We start from the raw sequence: 25,993 nt of genomic DNA on the forward strand, positions 1-25,993 counted from the left end.
TTTCCACTGTTGTCAGCAATGACACATTCAAAAGTTAGAGCACGTGACTGCCCCTTCTCTGAATGTCTATATATTTTTTTCTACATTATGTCACACGCTGGGCATGTTCTAAAATGTTCAACTACAACAATTATTGAGATGCAGCAGTCGTACCGGGATTTAGACATTATTTATTGCAATTATTTTTGTGACCTTAAGCCAAATTAACATTGAAAGGACTGAACGTACACTTAATTTTTTTTACCCATTATCTCACAGCACACAACCTTACTGGATTTAGAAGGGTCAATTCAGGCTAGCGAATAATTCATGATGGAAAAAGAAGCCACGTTAAAAACTAGCACTGTTGTCCTACTTTCTCGCCGTATATATATATATATATATATATATATATATATACATATATATATATATACAGAGAGAGAGAGAGGGACAGTGCCAGCACCTCTGCAGCGCTCCTCGAAACCATATTTTTTGGTTTTGTGTATGTCCAGCTGCTGTCCCTGAAGTTTTTTTTTTCATTATACTTTGCTGAATACTTTATTCTACCCCATAATGAATCAACAGACGAGGAGTAGCCGGCGCTGTCTAAGAAGCACCAACAACTCCGTCAATATAGTAATTAAAAAGAAGAAGGCGATACAATTATTCAAAACACAGCTCAAGAAGCAGTGTTTTTACACAACGAGTATAAGCAGCAATCATATATTGAGGAAAACAATCGCAAAGCAGTACGTTACTGTCGAGTATGACGATCATGTCACTTGACATTTCGGGCGAGAAGTCTTTTCTTAGCAGTCGTTTCACTCGGTTGTCGGCGAGGCTCAAGGTCCGCAAGGCCGTGGCACCGGTGAATGCGCCTTCGACACTGCTGATGTTGTTCTTTGCGAAAGAGACGGTGGTCAAAGAGGCGTCATTTTCAAGCTCCCCACTTTCCACCACCTGTAGCTCGTTGAAAGACACGCCCAGGTATTCCAGTTTAGGCAAACCTCTCACTGACCCGTTGAGAGAAAGTAGTTGGTTATTCTGCAGGCGCAGGTTGCGAAGTGTTAAGAGCCCCTTGAAAGCATCCCTTCCTAGCCACCGGATGTTGTTTGAAGCCAAATCAACGGTCAGCAAATTGCTGTTATCACTGAACGTTCCATCCGGAACGCAACTGATCAAGTTGTTTCTAAAGGAGAGCTTTCGCAGCCAACTAAGCCCATTCAAGACACCAGTGATGTTATCTATACGGTTGAACGAGAGTTGTAAGCCCCTGATTTGACGCACACGATTGAACGCTCCCGTTAGAGTAGTTAGCTTGTTTCTAGACAAATTTAGAAATTCCAGCTTTGAGCTGAATGAGAAAATCGATTCGTTCACAAATGAAAGGTTGTTGTGACCTAGATATAGAATGACTAAGTCTGTAAGAGGCATAAAAGCTCTGGACTCTATCTCTGTGACAGAGTTGTGGCGCAAATTGAGCTCTCTTATTCGGAAGTTTGATGGTGCGAATTTGGTAATGACACTTAAGTTGTTCTCGTCGAGACGAACTTTCTTCAAGTTGGGCAATTTCGATTTGAAAAGGCTGTCGGCGTCACGTATCAAATTGTGCATGAGGTGAAGAACCTGAAATGGAAATAAGACCGTGTCAACATGTAACCACAACTTTGATTCTTATGGGTTAAATTCAAGAACCGTCAACAACAGTATAAATCAACCTGCACACCACACAGAACACCTTCAACGGACCCACAATATTTTGATATCGGATAGTGAGGAAGAGCATGCTCGTGATGCACAATACAAACCAGAGTTTCGATTAGGTAACATTGCCCTGTTTTATTCTTTATCCTTTCCTGCCGTTGAAAGATCAACGTACGGCCACATGGGTGCCCGCTCGAACGCGTCACTGAACTCGTCACGTCGGAGCCGTTTGGCTGGGACTTTAGAGAAAGGCGACTTATGTTAGTGCAAGGTGACTTAAGGTAAAGTGAATAAAGGTGAAGTAAAGGGAATGAAAGTGAAGTAAAGTGGCTCAGGGTTGAATAAGGTAGAGATGTTAAGGACGCGTCACGATGAATAACGTCTGGTATCAGGGTCACGTGATAATTGGAATTGAGATTGGCTCCGAGATACTCATCTATGTCGTCACGTCAGGTGTCACGTCATGAAGCATGTAATGAAGCAATCCTAGTATGAATTCGTAACTACTTTGCGATGAGTACTGAATGGTTGCGGTTTGGTGATTAACGAACACATAGAGACAGCAAAGCGAAGAACGGAACGCATACACGTTGTATTACTTAGGATGTAGCTAATGGCGATAACCTAGAGAAGTCACAATGCTTTCACACTCAAATCACGTAGCACACTTAAGTTAATGACAGTAGGTATTATTTAACATCACAAATATTGTAATAAGGGCAATATTAGACAGTTTTAGTTTCACGTACGCGAAAGCTTTTGCGCACGTAAACGCGGGAGCTCTACGTGCGCTACGCGTCGCATCCATCGGTTCCCGTACGCAAGAGTCTGCTGGCGCCTTCAAGCCGGCATACGGGAAAGCTACCCCCGCCAAGTTCTTTGAAGACGAGACGTAATCGGAGCAATCCCGTGTTTCTCGCCCTTCGTGAACTGCGCGTCCGTGATAGCTTGTGCTGCGTTCTCTGCCTGCTAGCTCGCAAAGCCCATCGCGTGACGCAGGGGTACAGACAGGTTTCACGTGCGTACGTGAGACGCGAAGGGTCTCCCTGCGTTCGGCGCATACGCATATAGATCTCGCAAGATATTCACGCACGTATCGCTTCTACGTACGTGAAACTAAACACGTCAAACTGTCAATCCAGAAATTGTAGGCGCTCTTGAAAAACTCCCAGTACATCTTTCTCTGGCTCTATACGTGCAAGATAGAACACGTTTTTCCAGGCCTGATAAGCAGCCCACAAAAGACCACGATAAGTGGCGCGCCTGTAGCCGTACGATACTTTTCCGTCTTTTGCAGCCTTTCTTCAAAGCTTGCAACCATCTTTTATAGTTTTCATTCGCTACAGCGTTTCAGTACGATAAGAGACGTGCAGCAAATTTTAGTGGATGAACATGGCCCGTAAGTTCTTTCTTTGTCGTTAGCTAGGTGATGTGTGCGCCAGCCCTTAATGCGAAGTATTGCATGCATAGGATGGTTTCAGCAAGGTTACGCAAGGTCATATTAAATTTATTGGTTATTCATCAAAAATGAATTTACCGCTTACAACCTCGCGAAATTAATACTACGATCCTAAATTAAAAATAATACTTTCCATAATGTCTAAAAATTATGCGGGTATAACCAGCAGTTTATTAGCCATATTTAACACAAAACTTCATTTTTAGGTTTTGTGAGGAGTGGGAAGGATTACCAGTTCATTTATCACGAGTTTTCATATAGCCAATCTGTAATAATAATTTAGTAAGGGTTCATTTAAGATTAGTCACGTGACCATACAATTATTTAGGGATCTTGGCAGAAATATCCAAAGCAAGCTGTCATTCAAAATGTTTCCAAATATCGAAATGGTAGACGACCAGCGTTCACTTTATTTTTTCATCAAACGTCTTTAAGATAGGTTGGAAGGCGTCTATTGGTATAACAAAAACTTGTTATAGCACTATTGCTTATACCATTGCAACAATACAGTTTCGCCCGAAAGGCAATGCATTGATTACGATAGCAGAGCGAGAGAGATAGAGTAAGAACCATGAATGAAAGGCAGGGAGGCTAGGCAGGACTGAGCCCGGTTCGCCACCCTACATTGGGGAAAGGGGACATGAAAGGGAAAGATTGAAAGAACAGAAAGTTCAGTGTGCATATACAGTCTTCGTCATGGATGCATTGACACACCATCGGGATGCCATCAAGGTCGTTTCATCATCATCGTTGTAACTCGGACACCCAACTCTCGCATCCCGTGGTCGTCCTACCTTTGTCTTGATGCCATCGTTATCACGTTGTTGTTTCACCAATGTTATCACTTTAGTATCATTATAACATCGTCGTTGTGCCATCGTGTCGTCCTACCACCTTCGTCAATCCATCTACGTCATTCCTTGTTCGTCATTCTATCATATTTACGCTGTCATCGTTCATTCGCGGCTATGCCGCTGTCGTTATTCTATGACTATCAATCGGACGCTATCATACAATATCACACAGTATAGTCATGCTATCGTTTCCCCTTCTTCCGGTTGTCGTCATACCGGCATCGCCGCAACACCGTCGTCATCCCATTGCCTTCGTGTCATCGCCTTCATGTTGTGTTCATTATAACATAGTCATAATCTGCCATCGACATCTCATTCTCGTCATGCCATCGACGTTATACGCTTTTGTCGTTCGATCGCCATCATTTTTACTTCGTCATCACGTCGTCACGACGCCTGTATCGGCGACATTGGCAAGTGAGCGCCATAGCAAAGCGAAACAGTGTGTGAGTATGTGGCATAAAGCCAAAACAAGGAATGAAGATTACGACCACACGTGCTAAATAAACGTGACTTTGTGATATCGGATGTCACTACATTTCTTTATTGAAATTAGCGTCACCACCAACAGTAATTGTGAGATTAGTTCAGTCGTAGTGTGAGATCAGAACAAATAGAGCAGGAAGAAGAGGGGTTAGTAAGCTGCACGTTTTTTGGACTCTGCACCATGAATGCATCCATCGGCATAGGATAGTTCGGCCACTTCAATGAAATGCAGTTGATTAGTTTATCCGGTAATATTGAATGCACCTATGTGGAAGGCCCACTTTCGTCTGAACTGAATTCAGCAGTCATACGTAGCGCACAAAGTGCTCAAAACATCGTAATAATGGATTCAACGTCTAAAACAAATTTTGACCAAACTCGACAAATTAAGAACGTCGAAAACAGGGCAGTTTCAAAACGTACGTTTCGAAACTGCCCTGCTACTCATACTCAAACGGCCACTCATACGGCTACTCATAACAGTAGCCCTATCTGTACAATCCCCTAGGGAAGCGGGTTTTCGACGACGCCATTCTTGGCAGGAGAAGCCTTCATTTGTCAAGCGGCACTACTCGCGTCAGTTTGCTGCTGTAATCGCTCTGCATTAGCATGATTTCGGCTAAGAAAAAGAAGCCTTTTGTAGTGTTGACCTCACGTCAGAAAAGACGAAGGGTAACAAATGAAGTTGACACCGGAAACGTGAGGCCACAAAAGATGGCCAGGCTTAGCTTGGTTAAGCCAAGAATGCGTTGCATATTGCGCGAGTTGGGGCCCAGCTTTTCCTCCGGCTGTCGTGACGACACGTCACGTGGTTGCGCTAAAGGTCAATGGTGGCTGCCCGGCCGCGCCCAAGGGCTGAACTGAGTGATTGCAATATGCAACGCATAAAAATAGAAGCAACTTAATAACAAACATAGCAAACTTAAAAGAGAATAGACCCACATATGAGACGCGCAGCAATGAAGAATGGCTCATACCCTCAGTGGTGCCTGCCCGGCCACGCCCAAGGACTGAACTGAATGATTGCAATATGCAACGCATAAAAAATGGAGCGCCCGTGCAGTAACGTTGAACTCGCTCATGTGAAACGGACAACGGCCAGTTCCAATGGAACTAGAAGAAGCGCTGCCAGTCAGTAGACCGTACTGGCATTAGTAATGATTATGACAACGCATAGACTACATCAATAGCTTCCGCTTTTTCATAGCCTTCATCATGACTAATTTCTTTCTCACGATATCTCGCAGTCTTGCGCAGTCATTTTTTTCACGCTGCGATCATGAGACCAAAGTTAAACGACCAATATATGTTCAATATATTCAACAAACGACCAATGTCATCGTTCTGCAACTTCGTTCATACCGAGCGCTATCATCGAATGGACCCATTGCTATCGCTCATCAACACTAAAGGAAGCACAGAAAATTTCTTACAGTTATTTCACACTGAACACGCTGTCTGACCGGACTGTCTGACCTTATAATTTGTGTTACCCTTTTGCGCGTTTTCAATCTAAGCTTGTGTTGCCTCGCACCTTTCGGTGTTGTTGTTGCCGTACAAAAAAACCCATCCAGCGCGAAAATAAAAATTGCTTGTCTGGTCGCGAGACCACCAGGCTAACCGATTCGGCCACTGCCGGTTCATCATGCGCGCTCAAAAAGCATTGACTTGTTGCCCTCATTATCTCGTTTTGCTCTCGCAGTCGTCCGAGCGCCCGGATAATGGCTCTGGCATTTGACTCAAGGCCAGTTGAAGGTCGCCGACAACCGAAGCTAAAAACATTTCATGCTTAAAAATGCCCAGAAGTCATCGGCGATGATTGCGAGCACAAGCGAATAAACCGAACGGGTGATCGAGCGAAAGCGCGAGAGAAAATTAAAGAGCGAGCGAAGCACCCGGAGAGAGTGCGAATGAGCGATCAAATATTCTTGGAGATGAACAATCCAACGACTGACCACCACCTCTAAGCAACCATAAAAACGTCCGGAAACAGAAAGCTATTCGCTTTAATATTCCTGGAACTCAATGGTACGGGCACGCCACGCTTGAGCGCATCGCGTGGTGTGATCGCGCCTGCTCATAAGTGCCGATCGCCTGTTAACGCGCTGCAACTACAATCATGCGGTGCTCCCAGTGCGCGGTGCTTCCAGCCAATTCGTAAGAGACAGCAATTCTTGCCATGCGTGTCTTGCCAGCAGCGTTTTCATTGCAAATGCCTCAACATACGGGACCAGGAATACAATATTCTCATAGAATCTGGGACCAGCAGGCGCAAATGTGTTCAGTGTGTGAAGAGGCCCGATCCTTTGTCGACAGAAATTATCTGCAAAATCGGCTGCATCGACAAGCCACCCGAGGAACTTTTGTTTTCTCTCGATCTTCAAGACACGGCTGCCATCAGCCCTTCGTCTTGTGTTGTTCAGATGATGCAAACATTGCCTAGTCGAATGAATGCGTTGGCTGCTGAGGTGCTATAGCTTCGAGAGGAAAATGTGCTCCTGCGTGAGACTGTCACTGCCTTGAATGCATCTGTTCAGGTGCGACTCACCTGCCAGGATGAGCGCTCGTACTCAGACTCTTCGGAATGCCGCAGCTATCCGTCTGCTGTGGCGACAAACCTCGATTGCGATGAATTCTGGCGCCCCACTCAAGCCTCCTACTCAGCACCAGTGTACTCTTCTCCAACGCTCATGTAAAGCGATGAGCCAGCCACGACAGCCTCGAGCGACATTAGGCACAGCTAAGCAGTCGATGCCTAATGTAGCATACAAACTACCGACGAGGATATGCCTATTCGTTTATTGCCTCGACCCCACTACAACAGTGTTGGACATACAGAAGCTTTCGGCGGATACAGAGGGTGAAGGTCCTTATGTGTGGAAGACTGAAAACTAAATGCGATACGTATTGTTCCTTTCATGTTTTTCTGCATAAGAATTTGTTAGAATTTGTCAACAAAGCTGAGGTGTGGCCTGATGATTGCGTAGTTCGCCCCTTATGTGGAAGCCTGTGGTCCTCGCGACATTTTGGTTATTCTAACAGGGCTCCAACCTCGTCCGAAAATGGCACAGTAAGTTGTATGATCAATACGCAACAGGGGCTTCGAATCAAAAGTGAGTTGTTCTTTGCGAATGCACACCAGTGTGAGTGAGTGAGTGAGTGAGTGAGTGAGTGAAACAACTTTATTTTGTCCACTATAGGCGTAAGTAAACTCCACGCCACCTGGCTAGGCCCACTCGGGGACCATCAGGTGGAACCTGACGGCCCTGTCGCGAGCCCTCTGGACTGCCAGGATTTGAGAGGTCGGATCCTGGGCCATAATTAGCTTCATCATTTCCTCGTGAGTGAAAGGGGGACCGGCAGAGGCGCAGCCCCACAGGACATGTTCGAAGTCCGCATAATCACCACACAGAGGGCAGTCCGGGCTTGGGAACTGTGAGCATTATATTATATGCCTGACGAAAACGTGGCGAAACTCATCGTGCACAAGTGCCTCTTATTTCACACCTACGTATGCCGTTTTCAGGACCGACAGAGTTTAGTCTTCACAGGTTAAACACGGTGGCAGAGTTCTGATAGCGTGCCGTTCTATATTAGCTGCATTTAGAAGGCAGCACCTGGAGACGTACGATGAATGTCTGTGGTTAGAAATTGAAACGCGTGAGACGAACCACGTGACAAGTCACACTGTCTCATTTGCACGAATCATTTTTTTTAATTTAGGATATAATTGTATCTACAAAGTACAAGGTTAGCATTCACGGGGACTTTAATCTTCCTAAAGTCGAATGGGCGCCTGTTTTGGTAACGAGTGACTGCGCAGCCGTAGGAGAAAAAGCTGGATGTCTACTTGATTTTATTAACTTTCGTAGGTTACGTCAATATAACAAGATAAAAACTGCGCTGGTATCTTCTAAATGTTATTATATCTAACGTGCCTGCTTTTCAGGATCAATCGGTGTGCGATCTTCTTCTTCTTGCAGATAAGTTTCATTGCCTTCGTTGTCGTTTCGTGCAATGCCCGAACTCAAACCAGAAAAATTTATGTACGCTTACGGTGATTACTTTCGGCTGTACACTGAGCTTCACAACTATGCTTGGTCTCCATTCTTTGACATCGGGAATGTTGACTCGTGCGTTGAGGTACTAATATAAGTTGCACAATAATAATGAAACAATATATACCGCGATGTCACTCGAGGAGGTCTAGACTCCCTTGCTGGTTTTCCTGCGATTTGAAAGACTATTTGAAGAAAAAACTGCAGTATTACAAACTGTACATAGAATCAGAAAGTGAATATTGGCGTCAAAGATATTCATCATGTAGACTAATGGGGAAAAAGCTTATGGTACGCAATGAACCTGAATGCCACAAATTTGTTGAAGAGAATTTCTTTAAAGAACCGAACTCTCTTTGGGCTTTCGTGTGAAAGAAAAGTAAACATAAGGTGAGTGATATTCTGCTGAGAATGCGTGACAGCATTTGTTTCAAACAGAAAAATGTAGGCCAAGCTTCAGTTCTTTCTTTGAGCGCCCTGACAGCGCAACCGCCGTTATTACCCTTGATGACAGCACTGACTGTTTAGCGTATGAAAGTGTCGATGAGCATGAGGTATTATCGGCTATTCAAAGCCTTAAGCCCAAACTTTCAACAGCTGTCGATGAAATGCCCAGTTTCGTAATCAAAGGTGGCGATGACATCCTTAGTCCTGCTTTGACGTATTTGTTCAACTTAGATTTGCGCACTTGTGTTTTTCCTTGCAGTGGGAAGCTGTCAGTAGTTCTTCCTGTATTTAAATCAGGCAATACTTGTGATGTGAGTAACTTTAAACCAGTGTCACTTATTAATTTTTTTTTGCAAACGTTTTTGAAATGGTAATGTACAAACGCATGAGTTCATATTTCAAACAAAAGGTCTCCTCTTTCCAACACGGGTTTTTATAAGAACGATCCGTTGAATCAAATTTCAGCGCCTTTTTTAGTCACAGTGAGTATCACATTTTTATTCGAGGTCAGGTCGACACAATTTACATTGACATGCCTAAGGCTTTCGACACGATTTCACATAAGGTACTTCTAATGAAGAATGAAAAATACGGGCTTTGCCCCATGCATTGCAAATTGTTTAAAAGCTGCCATGCCATCCGCCTGAATCAGGTCATATTTTCTGGCTTTGTGTCCGACGAAGTTGTATCATCAGCGGGAGTGCCTGAAGGCTCCAATCTTTAATCGCTGTTCTTTCTAGTTTTTATCAATCATTTGCCGCTACATGTTATGAACTCGAGGGTTTTTTCTTGCAAATTATATAAAATTATTCTGTAATGCGATGATTGCGGGATCATTCCCCACCTGCGGCAAGTTCATTTTTCATCCTCTTTCATTTCCCTTAATCTATCGTTTTTTTATTACATTTATTAGGCACAAGTAATTTCCCCTATGTTTTCCTTGGTGTCAGTGCTGGTTGGCTTCTTCTGATACGACTAATGAAATTCGGGTCCCCCGGTTAACGCCCTTACTTCTAGTTTATTACATAACGAGGGTCTCGAATCCGTCAACATTGATGCCTTCAGGTAGCATGTGTGGGTTTATTGACCGGCTGCCTTCACCCAAACAGATCGCGTTCTCGTGACACCTGCGGCAGAAAGGATGTTCTCCATCCTCCGCCAAGGCATCTGAGTGGTGGCGCTGGCTAACACTCCCAGGGTACTTCTATAGGAAACGTAAATACCCAAGAAATTGGATGGGGAAACCCCACCGCGGTAGCTCAATTGGTGGAGCATCGCACGCGAATTGTGAAGTTTGTGGGATCGTTCCCTCCATGCGGCAAGTTGTTTTTTCATCCCCTTTCATTTCCCTTACGATATCGTTTCTTTATTTAATTTATTAAGCACAAGTGATTTCCCCTATGTTGTCCTCGGTGTCAGTGTTTATCGGCTTCTTATGATATATCTTTAAGATTGTGGTATAAAATTTTTTAAACAGGGTTGAAGTACCTCAGACAGGCTGGCCAACGTTTCGATAGGTGGACCTATCTTCGTCAAAGGCGGCCTCGTCATCCTCGGCGTGTTAGTTTTAAAGGGTTAGTGCAGTGACGTCACGTGCGGGTGTTGTCGCTGGCGGCTGGTTTTAAAGAGAGAGATTGCAAGAGGGAACAGGCGCTGTCGTCCGACGTCTGTGAGCCTCATTCTCAAGACGAAGGGACAAGAGCGTGAGAGTGGGCACGCGGGGAGGAAAGAAAAGAAATAGAAGCAGAAAAAAGGGAAAAAAAGGAAAAAAAATGAGGGGGGAGCCAGGGCCGTACCAAGACACAACAAAGGGGGGGGGTGAAAGAAAAAGAAAGAGAAAAATGAAATCTTTAAGAAATACGGGGGCTTGGGAGCGTGTTGGGGATGCGAAAGGTTAGGAGGTATTCAGGGGGAGTCGTTGGCGGCATGTTTTTGAGGCATTAGAACGGCCGGTCAAGCAATAGGTCGAGTAATTTTGAAATAGTTAAGGTGGCGACGAGGAGTCTGCGGTGCAATGTGTGGGGTGACTGAAAGGCAGCGGCATGGTCTTTCAAGGGGCACTGCCCCACGCGCTTAACGTAGGTGTCGTTACGGCGGCATCCAGAAGGCGATACTCTGGGTTGAGGCGCCTAAAAAGGCATATTGACTTCGGAATGTGTTGTCGAGGGGGTTTCAAAAAAAAAGGACTAAAAAAGGGGGGCAGGGGGAAGGGGGGGCGAAATCGGTATGGCAAACAGGAGGGTGACGCGTGCAGAAGCGGGCACGGGCAAGTGTACATGGAAGAAGGGGATCGTACAGTTGGTATAGACGTAAAATCCTGAAAGAGTACATTAAATTGAGTAGTAGGCAGGAAATTTTTTTTTCTTTTTTTTCCCCTTTTTCCTCCGAAATGAAAGAGTAGGTGAGGTTAAGAATTAAAGTTGGCTGGTGGCCTAATGTGTTTTGTGTATTGGTTGATGATATGAGAGTTTCAGATTTAAGTTACAGCTTTTAAAGATTCTAAGTTGCCGCGTGCCAAATTAATTCCTGTCGGGTGTAGGCAATTAAACTTGTGTATGAGGTATGATTCCGTGTACTTCCTTTCGCGAGGGGAACGGAAATTTGTTTGTAGTATATAGAGCCTTGCTTTGTCAAACATATGTCCATGTTCATTAAAGTGGCTGGCTACTGCTTTGGGTAAATTGTGTTTTGTGTCCACGCGGTGACCATTGAGTCTTGTATTGATTTGTTGTCCGGTCTCACCTATGTATTGTTTGCTACAAGCGGCGCATTCTAGACAGTAGACTACATTGCTTGATGTGCAGGTGAAAGCCGAAGTTACCTTGTGTGTGTAATTCGACGCTGTACTTTTTACTGTAGTAATGGATTGAATGTGTTTGCATGTAGAGCACCTGGGGCGACCACAGGGATTGGTTCCCAACTTCTTTTTCTGTAGTTTGGCGTGCACAAGAACACCTATAAAATTAGTGTTGCGTCTGTAGGCCACTCTGGGAGGGTCGGGAAAAATCTTCTTAAGTTTCTGGTTGCTGGTGAGAATCGGGTAGTATTTACTTAGGATGTTATTCACGTTTGGGAGTGCGTTTGAGAATTTAGTAGTAAGAAGAGGCGTTGTTGTTCTTGTGATCTTCGGGCGGGGCTTGAGGACCTCGGCTCGATCAAGTTTGGTTGCAGCGATGTAAGCTGTTTGAAGGTCACTGTTTGGGTGGTTCCTGTTTGATAGCGTTTCTTTAAGGTGATCGAGTCTATCTATGTAGTCTTGGTTTTCAACGCAAATGCGACGTAGTCGTGTGGCTTGGCCTTTAAAGATGCCTTGTTTGCAATGTCTGGGATTGTGGCTGGTATATTCTAGGTACTGTTGTTTGTCGAAAGGTTTCCTATACAGCGTTGTCTTTAGTTCACCATTGTCAATGTATATTGTTGTGTCCAGAAAGTTTATGCGCTCAGTTGAGGATTCTGATGTGAATTTTATTGTTGGGTGAACAGAATTTAGAAAGGATCCATATTTATCTAGACTGTCTTGGCCATGTCCCCAGATTATGAGTATGTCGTCTATGTATCGTAGGTATGTGTGGGGCTTGGTAGTGCAGCGCGATAGGAAATCTGTTTCTAGAATCCCCATAAATATGTTCGCGTAGGTTGGTGCAAAAGGCGTACCCATGCTTGTACCATGTATCTGTAGGTAGTAACTCTCTTCAAATTCGAAGTAGTTATGTGTGAGAACTAATTCAAGGAGAGACAGGTAAACTTCAGTAGAGTGTTGTGCACTGTGTTTAGACAGCGTTTGTTTTATCGAAGATAAACCATCAGGGATTGGAATGTTGGTGTACAGCGCCGTGACGTCTAGTGTTGCGAGAATTGTGTTGTGGGGTAGTGTGCCTTTAGTATTAATGTCTTCTATAATTCTCAGCAGGTGGGGCGTATCTTGTACAAATGACGGAAGTGTTTTCGGCAAGTTACCAAGGTAGTGGTTAAGGAATGTGGAGATGCTCTCTGTCGGGGTGTTGTTGTTTGATACTATCGGACGGCCTGGGATAATAGCAGTGTATAGTTCAGCGGATGGAATTTTATGAATTTTCGGAAGGAGGTAAAAACGTCCGGCAGTTTTGTTGCTTGGTTTAAGAAATTTGTATTCTGATGGTGTTATCAATTCATCAGCCAAAAGTGATTTCAGCCTGTTGGTAATTGTCACTGTATAGGACAATGTCGGATCGTTATCTAGTTTGCGGTAATGTTCTGGGTTGTTTAGTTGTCTGTAAGCCTCGTGCGTGTATTTTTCTATTGGCCAAATAACTATACTTCCACCCTTATCTGCTTCCTTAATAAGAATGTCATTCCGGCAGCTCAGATTTGAAATGATATGACTCTCCGCCGCAGTTATGTTTTTAGGTCGCTTAAATGTCTTGGATTGGCTTATAATTTCTTTAGTGATAGTTTTAAGGTATATGTCAAGTTCTATGGCTTGTTCTGGTTCGGGAGTCCAAGTGGATTGGGCTCTAAGTGGTGTCGTCCCGGTGTCTGGTGTGTCTGCAAAAAAGTGTCGGATACGCATTCGTCGGGAGAATTCTGAGAGGTCCTTGTGAAGCTCGAATTCATTTATTGTGTTGTTCGTGGGGCAAAAGTTTAAGCCCTTGCTGAGTACGGCTATTTCTTTTTGACTTAATGTTTTAGAAATGTCTATAACATTGGAGCGGTTTAGTTCTGTGGAAATTCCCTTACTGTCTGGTCCTTCTAAGCTCGAGGTCCCTCTTGTCTGGGTGTGGTGGCTGTTTGGATGGAAGGTTGTTTTTTGATTAAAATTTGCTTTTTTCCGTTGTTTTTGAACCAATTTTCTAGATTGTTTTTCGCCGTAATGTTCTAAATCTCTCTTCTCATCTGGTGTCAGGGTTATGTTCCTAAGTCTGTGGTTAAAAGTTTCGATTTGCTCTTCGCAGTGTTCTTTGAGGATATTCAAAAGTGAAAGTGAGGCATTATGTAATGTTGTTTGCCAGTTTGCGCGATGGTGTGGTGGGAGTGTTCCTAGAGCTGGTACAGCCTTGAGTGTTAGGCCTTTAGGAATTATATTTTTCTCGGTGCAGCTTGTGTAGGTTTTCAGATGGGAGGTGTAGCTCACATGTTTTTTGGTAAGTTTGAGAATTCAGAGGACTGCCCTAGTTTGCAAGGTGACATTGGCAACGTCAAGAAATGGTGCATGATGAATAGGCTGACATTGAACAATAAGAAAACATGTTTTGTCTCTTACTAGAAAACACGAGACGATTTTGTTTAATTTAACTGTTCTTGGCGGAAAAGTATTCGTGGTGCCCATGTGCGAGACCTTGGTGTTATTGTTAACTGAAAGCTTGATTTCCGATTGCATGTATATTCAATTGTTTTGTGCGCAATGAGACATATTGGTATTATTTCTAGGTAGAAAGGAAAACTTCATCGATAAGTGTGTCTACGCATACTTTACTGTTCTCTCGTGACACTACGCGTTGAGTTCACGTCAGTAGCCTGGAATGTCGTCTCCGTTAGCTATTCCATTCGAAACAACAATGTTCAGCGTAACTTCGTACGCATACTGTATCACAGATACAGTATACGTACGATAGTGAACAGGTATTGACGTCACGGCAATTTCGCGTGCCCTAAGCAAATGCCGCCCAATGTTGTGATATACCTTATCCTGCGATGCGTGCCGTTTGTCCCATGGCTCGTTTGCAGATCACCTATAATTCATCCTTTCATAGGAAGGACGTATTTCCCTAAACTGCTGTTTTTCTTCGCTCTTTTTGGATTATTCTTTTAATGGTGAGGACAAACAAGTCGTCACCATGATTCGGGCCCTTATAAACATGCTACGAGTATTACTGACTGCTATATATACTCCAGCGGTTCGAGGTGCACTTGAAAATGTCTGGTCTTGAGAAGCACCTTGGCTGCTCCTCAGCACTCCTTCCTTGAAGAAGTCAAGGAAGCGTTTATCTTCCAGTGGAATGCCAGAGGCCTTAAATCCCGCATTTCGGACTTTCGTCCGTTTGTTTTCAAGCACAAATTTCCAATCATTGTTATTTGTAAACCAAACATTGACAGCGCCATCCGCCTATCAGGATATGAAGCTTTCATGTCTGCCACCTCTACCAACCGTAGCAATGTCATCGTCGACTTCAGACGCGATTTCACATACGTTTCACACCCAGTGGCACCTGATGACGACAATAAGTACGTATGTTTGACCATAAAATACAAGAACCTTTCGCTCACGCTGGTAGATGCCTACATCTCACCTTCAAGTCGATTTGACAACACAAGACTAAGTACAATTTTAACAGTGACATTTGGACCATGTATTGTTACCGGCGATTTCAATGTGCATCACCTGCTATGGGGAAGCTTGAAGATGGATTGTCGATGAAGACATGTACTATTCTTCGCGTCGGACCATGGACTCTGCTGCCTAAATAATGACAGTTTCACTTTTCTCAGGGGATTGACATAGAGCAGCTGCCTGAACTAAACTTTTGCTTCAAGATGCCTCAGTACCAGTGTGAATTGGTTTCAGGACAACAAAACACATGGTAGTGACCACGTTCCAACGTACGTTAAATTGATGGAATACACAAGTAACACTCTACCACAGTTCTTCAACGCATCGACTGGCCTAAATACACGTAGCTCATGCAGAATTGCCAAAGGATACAACAATGTCCACCTGGCAACATCGAGGGGCTCATTAGCGATGCTGCTCGAGAAGCCACTAGAGTTTTAAGGCCTATTCCTATGTTTTCTTTATTCGAAGCAGAATTAGAGCGGCTTCGAGCAATTCGTCCTAGCGCAGAATGAAGGTGCAGGCGCACGAAGTCCATCTACGACCTACGGGAGGCGAGACGCATACAGAAGAAGATCCAGCGTCGGATCAACTCCCTGCAGTCTCTAAGATGGAACACTTTTTGTGATTCCCGTCATCCACATAAACCCCTATCACATATATGGAGAACGGTGCGTGGTCTTCGAACATTACCAGAACAACGCCACCCCTTCAAATGCCTGGATCTCTGTCAAGGTCGCCGAGAGATCGACGTAGCGAAGGATTTCTGTTTAAGGGTTGCTGGTCTACCATCTTCGTTCCCCGTACATAACCCCCTTGACGTTCCAATCTCGCGGGATTCTCGTATGGACAACTTGTTTTCCATCGAGGAGTTACAAGCGGCGCTAGCAGCGTGTAGACGTTCCTCGTCGCCTGGACCTGACAGGGTTACTTACGCAGCTCTTGGCAACCTCGGTCAAACAGCGTGGCATGCTCTTCTAGAGGTGTGCAACAATTCATGGCGGGAAGGAGTGGTTACAGATGCATGGAAGTCCAGCCGCCTTGTGCATCTACTCAAATCAGGTAAATAACTCCTGGATGTGGCGTCTTATCCTCCCACTGCTCTGGCCAGTTGTCTAGGAAAAGAGATGGAGAGGATGGTACTGACATGTCTAGAGTGCTATCTAGAAAACTACAAGATATATCCTGACGCTATGACAGGCTTCCGACGCAGACGCTTTTCAGTAGACAACGTCATAGATCTTGTCTCGTCTGTTCAACACGAAAAAAACCTAAGGAGACTGTCAGCGGCGATGTTCCTGGATGTTAAGACGCTTATGACAACGTAACACATCGCGCCATCTTGGACCCCTTGGGCCATGTCGGCCTAGGTGGACTTTTGTTCCGGTGGATATTCAGCTACTTCACTGACAGGTAATTCTTTATGCAAACAAAGGATGGTGCATCATCACAACACAACACCTACCGTGGAGTACCCACAAGGTGGAGCCCTCAGCCTCACTCTTTTAAGCCTCGTGCTCATTGACCTGGTTCACACCCTTCTACAATCCGTCCACGTGTTGATATATGCAGACGATATATGCATTTGGTCATCAGGAGCGACGCGTCCACAGGTGCGCGACAGAGTGCAAAAAGCGGCCGCCGCACTAACAGCCAGCTATCTTCGAGGACGATGTTTGTACTTGTCTTCCCAGCAGTGGTCTATGGTGGCGTTCACGCGCAAAGCAATGAGACAGCACGTTGTTAGAATTAATGGACGGCCGATTGCCTACGAGAAGACGCACTGTTTTCTAGGAGAGATAATAGATCGCGACCACTCCTGGAGTCTTCACGTCTCTTACCTAAAAAGGAAATTAGTGATGATAACAGACGTGCTCAGATTTCTTGCAGGAAAGTCATGGGGTGCGTCTGTGAGTGTAATGCTCCAACGCTATAACGCACTGTTCCTGGGTCTCCTACGCTGCAGCTTACCTGTACTAGGTGGAACCGGTAAGATCAACCTCCGAGCCCTCCAGCCTGCCCTATCATGACCACCCTGTTAATACGTACATTCATGTCGACTCTTTCAGGGTGCACATCAGGCACTTCGCCCGAATTCCATCGCATCATCTCGCCTCCCTTCCTGCCGCTCGACCTCGTTTAGCGTTTAGCAGAATTATTACCGCCAACCACGGAAGTTTACCGTCAAACTTCACACCTGCAGCACGACCATCTCTACGGCTGTGGTGCGTGCATCCACTCCAGGCCCTTCTTGCTGTTCCCGGCATCAAAAAGAAAACGGAGATGCCATCTTCCGCCCTCAAACAAACCGTTGTTTCATTCCTACATGAAAAACACAACAAACGCACCCACGTTAACACGGACGGTTCTGTCTCCTCTAAACGTTCAGCTGGAGCAGTGGTTCTTCCCGCTCAGTCTGTCACTATCAAATTCAAGACGTCTCACGTTACATCATCGATGGCTGCAGAACTCGCAGCTATCCATGCTGCTCTAGAGTTTATTGGTAATAAATCACCCCATTCATGGTCCATGTTTGTGATTCAAAGGCAGCTCTCCAGTGTCTGCTGTCTCCTTTCAACCCTGGACCAAATGTGCAATTAGTCGCAGGCATCCGACAACTCCAGCATTGCGCAATCGACAAGGTTCACAACATCATATACCATTGGATACCGAGTAACTGCGGAGTTTCTGAAAATGACAGTGCGTATGACGCTGCCCGGTCGGCCCATGATGGTGCCCTGATTATACCCATACCGCTGTCCATAACAGATGCAGCCACAAGTCGTCGCTCCCTCACACGGGAGCTTACGCTAAATCTGTGGAACACCCGTGAATTCACAAACACACGTCTTCACAGACTGGATCCAAGTTTGCAATTCCGCATTCCACCAGGCTTGGCACGAGTGGAAGCAACACTTCTCTGCCGCCTATGGCTCAGCGGGGCTTTCACGAACTCCACTTCCTTCCGCATCGGAATGGCCGACAGCCCTGCTAGTGACAGCTGCGGCTGCGAAGAGACGATCGCGCACCTCCTCTGTGACTGTCCACGTTACAATGTGGAAAGAACAGTGCTCGAGAACGCGCTCGAAAAACTTGACAATCGCCCCTTCACAGAAGCGAACGTTCTTGGACACTAGTCCAGAGGGGTTTCGGCCCTCAAGGCCTTAAGGGCTTTCCTCAAGTTGTTAAGCACATGTGAATTGTGCGACCGCCTTTTACTATTGTTGCGCGTAACATCGCGTTACTCTGTGTATTTGTCTTGTTTTTTTTCTCTTCCTTCTCGTTTTATTCCTTTTACCCCTTTCCCCAGCACAGGCTAGCCAGCCGGTATTTACACCGGCGAACCTTCCTGTCTTTTCTTCCCTTTTGTTTCTCTCTCTCTTCTTTTTTCTATAGTGCGTGTGGTTCCTGTCATTCTGTTTGTATCTGACCTAGTGTCGGCTCGTTTGCCAATGCCAATGGCTGTTGAGGCACACTCAATATAAAAAATCTGTCTGTCTGTCTGTCTGTCTGTCTGTCTGTCTGTCTGTCTGTCCGTCCGTCCGTCCGTCTGTCCGTCCGTCCGTCCGTCCGTCCGTCCGTCTGTCTGTCTGTCTGTCTGGCTGTCTGTCTGTCTGTCTGTCTGTCTGTCTGTCTGTCTATCTATCTATCTATCTATCTATCTATCTATCTATCTATCTATCTATCTATCTATCTATCTATCTATCTATCTATCTATCTATCTATCTATCTATCTATCTATCTATCTATCTATCTATCTATCTATCTATCTATCTATCTATCTATCTATCTATCTATCTATCTATCTATCTATCTATCTATCTATCTATCTATCTATCTATCTATCTATCTATCTATCTATCTATCTATCTAACAAATTTTCTGGCATACACCAGGCAGGGGAGAATCTATTTAGGCATGTCAGCGCACTAAGCAAGTGGACGGGTAAAATACATAGCATTTGCACGTATTTAGCATAGCACACATAGTAGGCTATGCATAGCACAGTAAATACGCAGTATGATATGCATAGCATAGCATACATAGCATATGGTTTATATACACAGCAAGTTTAGCCATGACAGTGCGGAAATTATTCGTGCATATTTAACTGCATAGATGGGTTCGTTACTGGAGGTTCTAACTAAATAATTTGATCACAAGACGACAGTGTGCCAATAAATGCAGGAGAATCGGACTAATGCATGGTAATTTAGCATGGTGTCTTCAATGGTAGCCAGCGGTTGACAGGTGACTTAAAACGTGACAATGTATTAAGCGCATATTTCCTTTAAATATTCGTGCTCCCTTCCAAGTGCCAACTGATCGTTCTCATTCAGTCCACTGGCATCAACACAGTGGCCCCTGTTGAAATAGTGGGAGAGCATACAAACAAATTGAGGCATATTCCCTCATATGCTTTAAAGGACGTTCTTCAAATCGTTTGAGAAATGCATGAACCCAAATTGCTTGCACAGGAAGGGCAAGTGAACACAATGTACGTTGTCATTACATAATCTATCGCTAATTTCACTTCAATTCTTGCTATACCTAATGTAGAATCTACATATGATATGCTCATTTCATTGGACAGCCTATACAAAACAATATCCGAAATAACATTTTATAGTTATCATTGCTTATGCTTATTTTTATGATCTCGATACAGTGTTGTAGTTGCATATTTTCAGCACGTACCACTTTCATAAGTCATAATAAAATTTAATGTCTTTCACATTGTCGCATAATTGTGGTGCTATGTGTTTCATTACATACCGCAAAATTTTGAAAGAATGTGTAGGCCTGCCGACTTATCTAGCAAGCGCTTAATGTTCAGTGGTACCAAGTGAAGAAGGAACCAAGGCTTAAGTCGAGCCTCCGGAAGTCATTACGAAAACTTTTTCACGCACACACCAAGTGAAGAGCAAGTGCATATATATATATATATATATATATATATATATATATATATATATATATATATATATATATATATATATATATATATATATATATATATATCAGAAAAAAAGCAGTTCTGGGTCCGGGTTAATATTCACAGCGATGTAGACGCGCGTATGGAGCGGTATATTGATGTTTCGGCCGGGTCCGGCCTTCATCAGAGTACATTGCATGGTGTCAGTACAGTTAACATACATGTGCCTATCCACCAAACGAAGATATGTTTACATGAAAGACGAATAAAGTGGGCGAACAAAACGCATCTGAATCGTTCAAACGACAGCTGACACGTGCATAGACCGATGGCGATTGCAAACATATCATATAAAATAAAAAAGCATAAAAACGCACCGAAATGAATTGTAAAAACCAATCGTCACGTGACAACAAAACGTCAATATGTGCTCAATATGTGCTCTGTTATCAAGCAAACACAGACACAGGAAAAGGGGAATAGCGACGTACTGGTAGAAGGGTCAAGTGAAGGGCTACAAAGACAGGCAACTCAATTTCCTACACATTCATTCATACCACACGCGACGGTACCAACCTTACGGATAAGGCAGGATTCGCGGGCTTCTCTATCATAATTTGAACGAAATCCAGATTCAAGCAATGTGACTTTCACTTTCTCAAATGAGTGGTCAGGAAGATGCACGCGTCTTGAGATGGGCAGGTCGGATAACATGTTAGCGTGGGATTTATGATTGTTAAAGCGGAATCTGAAAGTCCCTGCTGTTTGTCTGATGCACCGTTTCTTGCAGAGCGTACATTCAAGCATGTATATTACGTTTTTTGTGTCGCAGACGAACTCGCCTTTGATTTTTAAACAAATGTATTTTTTTGGTTAAAATTGTAAAATTTAAAACTTTTGTTCAAAAATGCACTGCAATTGGTCCCCTGAGTTACAAAGCAAGGCAATCACATCAGCGAATCTCAAGTTACTAAGGTATTCTCCATTAACTCTTATCGCCAATTCTTCCCACTCCAGGTCTCCGAATACCTCTTGTAAACACGCTGTGAATAGCATTGTAGAGATTGACTCTCCCTGCCTGACGCCTTTGTTTATTGGGATTTTGTTGCTTTCCTTATGGAGCACTACGGTGGCTGTGGAGTCGCTATAGATATATTTCAGTATGTTTACATACGGCTCGTCTACACCCTGATTCCGTAGTGCCTCCATGACTGCTGAGGTTTCGACCGAATCAAACGCTTTTTCGTGATCAATGAAAGGTATATATAAGGGTAGGTTATACTCAGCACATTTCTCTATCACCTAATTGATAGTGTGAATATGGTCTATTGTTTAGTAGCGTTTACGGAATCCTGCCTGGTCCTTTGGTTGACAGAAGCCTAAGGTGTTCCTGATTCTATTTAAGATTACCTTAGTAAATACTTTGTAGGCAACGGACAGTAAGCTGATTGGTCTAGAATTTTTCAAGCATTTGGCGTCCCCTTTCTTATGGATTAGGATTATGTTAGCGTTCTTCCAAGATTCCGGTACGCTCGAGGTCATGAGGCATTGTGTATACAGGGTGGCCAGTTTTTGTAGAACAATGTGCCCATCATCGTTCAACAAATCTGCTGTTACCTGATCCTTCCCCGCTGCCTTCCCCCTTTGCATAGCTCCCAAGGCTTGCTTTACTTCTTCCGGCGTTACTTGTGGGATTTGAAATCCCTCTAGACTATTCTCACTCACATTATCGTCGTGTGTGTTATTGGTACTGTATAAGTCACTTGAACTACCTCATCCTTATTAGTAATGATATTGCCGTATGTATGTTCTGGCTTGCAAATGATTCGTTGCTACCTTATGCCTTTCTTTTTGTCAGAGTGGTGCGTATGTGCCCCTTTCACATCGCGTTTCAGACAACCTGATTCGTATTTATTGTGAGCGTGGCTAGGCCCCTCTGTGCCCACACGCACCCTAAAGGGCCACAATAAAGTCCATAAAGTCTAATCAAGTCCACAATAAACTCCAATAAAACCCATCCATTGCCTCCTTCATTCTACAAGTGCAGCTTCCAGTGCATTGTAGTTCATATATAGATTTGTGCAAGTTTCTAATATGAGGCCCACACAATAATTTTTCGTGTACTAGAGTGCTAAGATTATTGTATTTGTGTAGCCTTACTCAGTCTCATCGTACACCACGTTACAGTCGTGCTCACTTGTTACACTGATTTCACCGTTTGATTATTGTATAGTATATTCAGACGATTGTTCCTTTTAGGTTTCATGGTTGTTTTTATTCTTACCCCGTTACATTTTTCGATGTATCCTAAGTACAATATTTTCAGCGTTGACATGTTTCTTTTGTTTTGGTATTTGTCACGCACATGATAGTTATTAGATGATATGCGGTGTTATTCCCATTTGTGTTATTTTCAAACTTATAGATTATTGATAACATACCCTGGCGGCAGCTACCATACGATTCAATCTCGCATTTTTCAGTCTGCTTCCTGCATATGTTGTAATATCAATTTCTAAATAACCGTATACTCTCTTCATCACATGTGGTCTTTACTGCGCTACATAGGAAACATTAGCGCACTCCATGCTTTTGCTGTTCATGATTTTATGTGTGCTTACGTATTTTGTTTACGTGCGTTGTAGTCAATTTTCTACTGATGGAAGTCCATTAATAGTTGTTTCTAAGAGTTTCAGTATTTGTGGATGTGATTTTATTCGATTTACTTTGCATTTCTCATACATTTCGCTCAAGCCTTTCGTAGACATTTCTTTTTCAATAAAGCGTTGCTTTGTCATCACCATCTCGTTTCGTGCGCTCTTTGCACAAATGCCCTGTCCTCGCCGCTTCTGAAGGCGCTCTCATTTTTTCTTTGCGGGATTTCATTCCCAATTTGGTTGTTATCATTGTTGCTGCATACCAAAAGCTGAATTCCGAATTCATTTTTGTGGACGTGTTCATTGCCATTGATTTGCTATGCTAATTTCACTCTTGTACGAGAATATTTTGCAGAATTAATGCTAATACGGTCTTAGAGGCCTAGTTGAGTAAGTATATAGTGTCACCTTTTGCTCCAAGCATCGTGATAATCATGTATTGTTAACCAAAAAAAAATTAAGAATAAAAATGCGTCGGCCTCCACAGGCAGCAGTGCTTGGCACTGCACCAGGAGCTCTGCTGCACTTTGACTTATCTGGAACCAGCGAAAATGAGCTCCAGGTTGCCGTGAACCTTTTAATACGACTTCTGCACCAACTTTTTGACAACGTCCTAAAAGCGCTTAGAAATCATATATGAATGGCTCTGGCAAAGGGATCATTTGTGTCTTTCCCAATCCTATTTCCAGAGGAGCTTTTCGAATACGCTTCTAAGCCTTCTTCTATATCGACTCAGAAAAAGAATGAAGCCGGGCATTTGCAAACATATACGGCGTTTTACCAGCGAAGTTGTCGCTTCTTTAAACTGCTTTTATCGTCTCAGACAAACGCTATGTATATCATTTGTTCAACCTGGGGTTTTACGGGCCATAACCACAACTTGATTATGACGCACGCGGCAGTAAAGGACTCCGCATTAATTTTTGAGCCCCTGGCAATCTTTAGCATGCCCCCAATGCACGAGAAACTGGTGTTTTTGTATTTCGCCCCCATCGAAGGGCTGCCGCCACTGCTGGGATTCGATCGCGCGACCTCGCGCTTTATAGCGCAATACCATAGCCGCTAAGCCACCACGGCGGGTACCCTTTCGTCTGAACACCGCAAAGTGCTTAATTGTGCGTCTCGTGCTAAGCCGGTATAACAACACAGTCACTGAGCTTACAAAATGTGAAGTCAAATGCCCTGATCACTTAGAAAGATAGTCTCACCTCCAAGCGGTGCAGTCGATCAAACAAACCGTCTATCGAGGAAAGCTGGTTATTACTAAGCTTCACCGTTTTCAACTGCGTTGTGTTTCTGAAAAGATTCCGCGGCAGGTGCTTGATCTTGTTGGAGGTCAAGAGAAAGTTCTGGAGGCTTGGTAAGCCCTGGAGATAATCTTCGCTGATCGTCTCAATTTCGTTGTAGCTGAGGTCAAGCTCCTTCAATTCCAGCAGCCTCAGAGTGCCTTCGAGGTGCTTAATCCGGTTCCATCTGACCTCTACCCAAAGTAAACGCTTTGCGATGCTCAAGCTACCGGGAACACTCTCTAGCTCGTTCTTATCCAGTCGTAAGCGCAGTAGGTATTCTATACCACTAATCGCTGTTTCCTTGATGTCGCGCAGACCGCAGTTGTAGATGTCTAGAAACATCATCCTGTTGTTTCGAAACCAGGTGGCTGGAAGATCGGCGATTTTGGACTCCTTTAACAACAGCTTTGTCAAGAAGACGCCTTGCAGCTTGGCCATGTCAGAATCGATTTCGGTCACATTGGAGATATTCTCGCACCGAGCCACGGCGCCTCCCCTCTTCAAATTGCATGAACAGCGTTCAAGCATAGGACATTTTGTCTTTAGTTTGGGCGATTTATCTTTTGAAGATAAGCACACCGTACATGTCAATGTGAGCACTAATAAGATCTTAGCAACACGGCGACGATGCATTGGTGTCGGCTGGGGCACGTTCGAATCCGATTTCTTCCACCACAGCAAAGGCTGCACCCTAAACTGCATCTCCAGCAGTACGTTGTACAGATGGGCTTTAGATGGCGTTGTTTCGATGGGTTAGAATGCCTGAGCCTGCCAGCAGCACAGAGCAAAGCGTCTAGGAGAGAGCTAATCGATGCACCTGCACTTTCTTGTTCATGAAAATGGTTGTTGGAAGAGCCGATTACGCGTACTATGGAGATTGAGCACACGAAACTTTGCCTGAGTGGTCCTTCGCAACACGCTGTCCATAGGCTCTCTCGGCGCACTGTCTATGAGCACATCAGCAAGCACACGGTCTATGAGGCGCACTCACCATGCCTTGCTAATTTCGCGAGAGCTGCAAGCGCTAAGCACCACCAGCACTTCGTCGATTGATTTCCTGAGCTCGACATGTTTCCATGAAATCGGGACATGGATGAAGCAAATTCGCGCGGTCTACGTGCTCTCTGCAACTGAAAGTGAGGAGAAAATGAAACGGCACATAGGCGCCACCAACGAGTTCCTTGTCTGAGCGTTTCTTTTTATGTTATCCTTATCGGATCCGTTCACGCCCGGCATGGCCGGAAACAGTCGACAGGTTTATGATTTCTTGCCATGACGAAACTGGCGGAAGACCAGGCCTCTGTCAAGACTAGCAAGGGCCGAAGGAAATCAACGTCGGAGGAGGCGGGTTTGGCAAGTCGCGCGAAAGTGTCAGCGGACATATCTGCTTATTTATTTCTTCAGCAACGCACACAGAGAGCAAAATCTTCTTTCAGTCCTGTCATGTGTGCTTCCTTTGTCTTCTGCATTTTCGCCTGAGTGCTGCGCATGCCGCGAGATGAATACGTACACGCTTGCTCAGTTCACCATCGTAATCCTCTCTGGGACTCTTTATTCTTTAATCTGGTGCGTAATATTTTAAAGAAAACAGCACTATTGTACTTCTATCAACCCTCCTCCCTGGCAAAAAGTAAACAGAAAGAAAATTCTTTCGCAGGTGTTTAAAGACTTGAGCAACTCATAAACAAAAGACACCGAATTGTTGTATGAGGGAGTTTCTAACAGCCTTTCAAAATCCTAAGCATCTGCTTCACCACTGCACGAAATCCACGAAGGACTTTGAAAACGCTCCGGCACAATCTTTTCGCTGTACC

General features: G+C 44.3%; 1 protein-coding gene across 2 annotated transcripts in view; it reads right to left on the reverse strand.

Annotated features, from left to right (window-relative positions):
* The window catches only part of LOC135908751 (protein toll-like), a 64,101-nt gene extending 38,775 nt beyond the window's left edge, over positions 1–25,326 (reverse strand). Inside the window, exons 1-2 of one of the 2 annotated variants that reach the window (XM_065440598.2) lie at positions 24,099–25,326; positions 741–1,608 (exon numbers count right to left, since the gene is read on the reverse strand). In XM_065440598.2, coding sequence (XP_065296670.1) covers positions 741–1,608; positions 24,099–24,881 — 1,651 coding nt within the window. In that variant the 5' untranslated portion in view covers positions 24,882–25,326. The remainder of the gene's footprint in view (positions 1–740; positions 1,609–24,098) is intronic. The other variant, XM_070522438.1, reaches the window with a different exon arrangement.
* Positions 25,327–25,993: the final 667 nt, after the last annotated feature.

This window comes from Dermacentor albipictus, chromosome 7 (genome assembly GCF_038994185.2).
Source record: "Dermacentor albipictus isolate Rhodes 1998 colony chromosome 7, USDA_Dalb.pri_finalv2, whole genome shotgun sequence".
In the NCBI taxonomy this organism is placed as follows: domain Eukaryota; kingdom Metazoa; phylum Arthropoda; class Arachnida; order Ixodida; family Ixodidae; genus Dermacentor; species Dermacentor albipictus.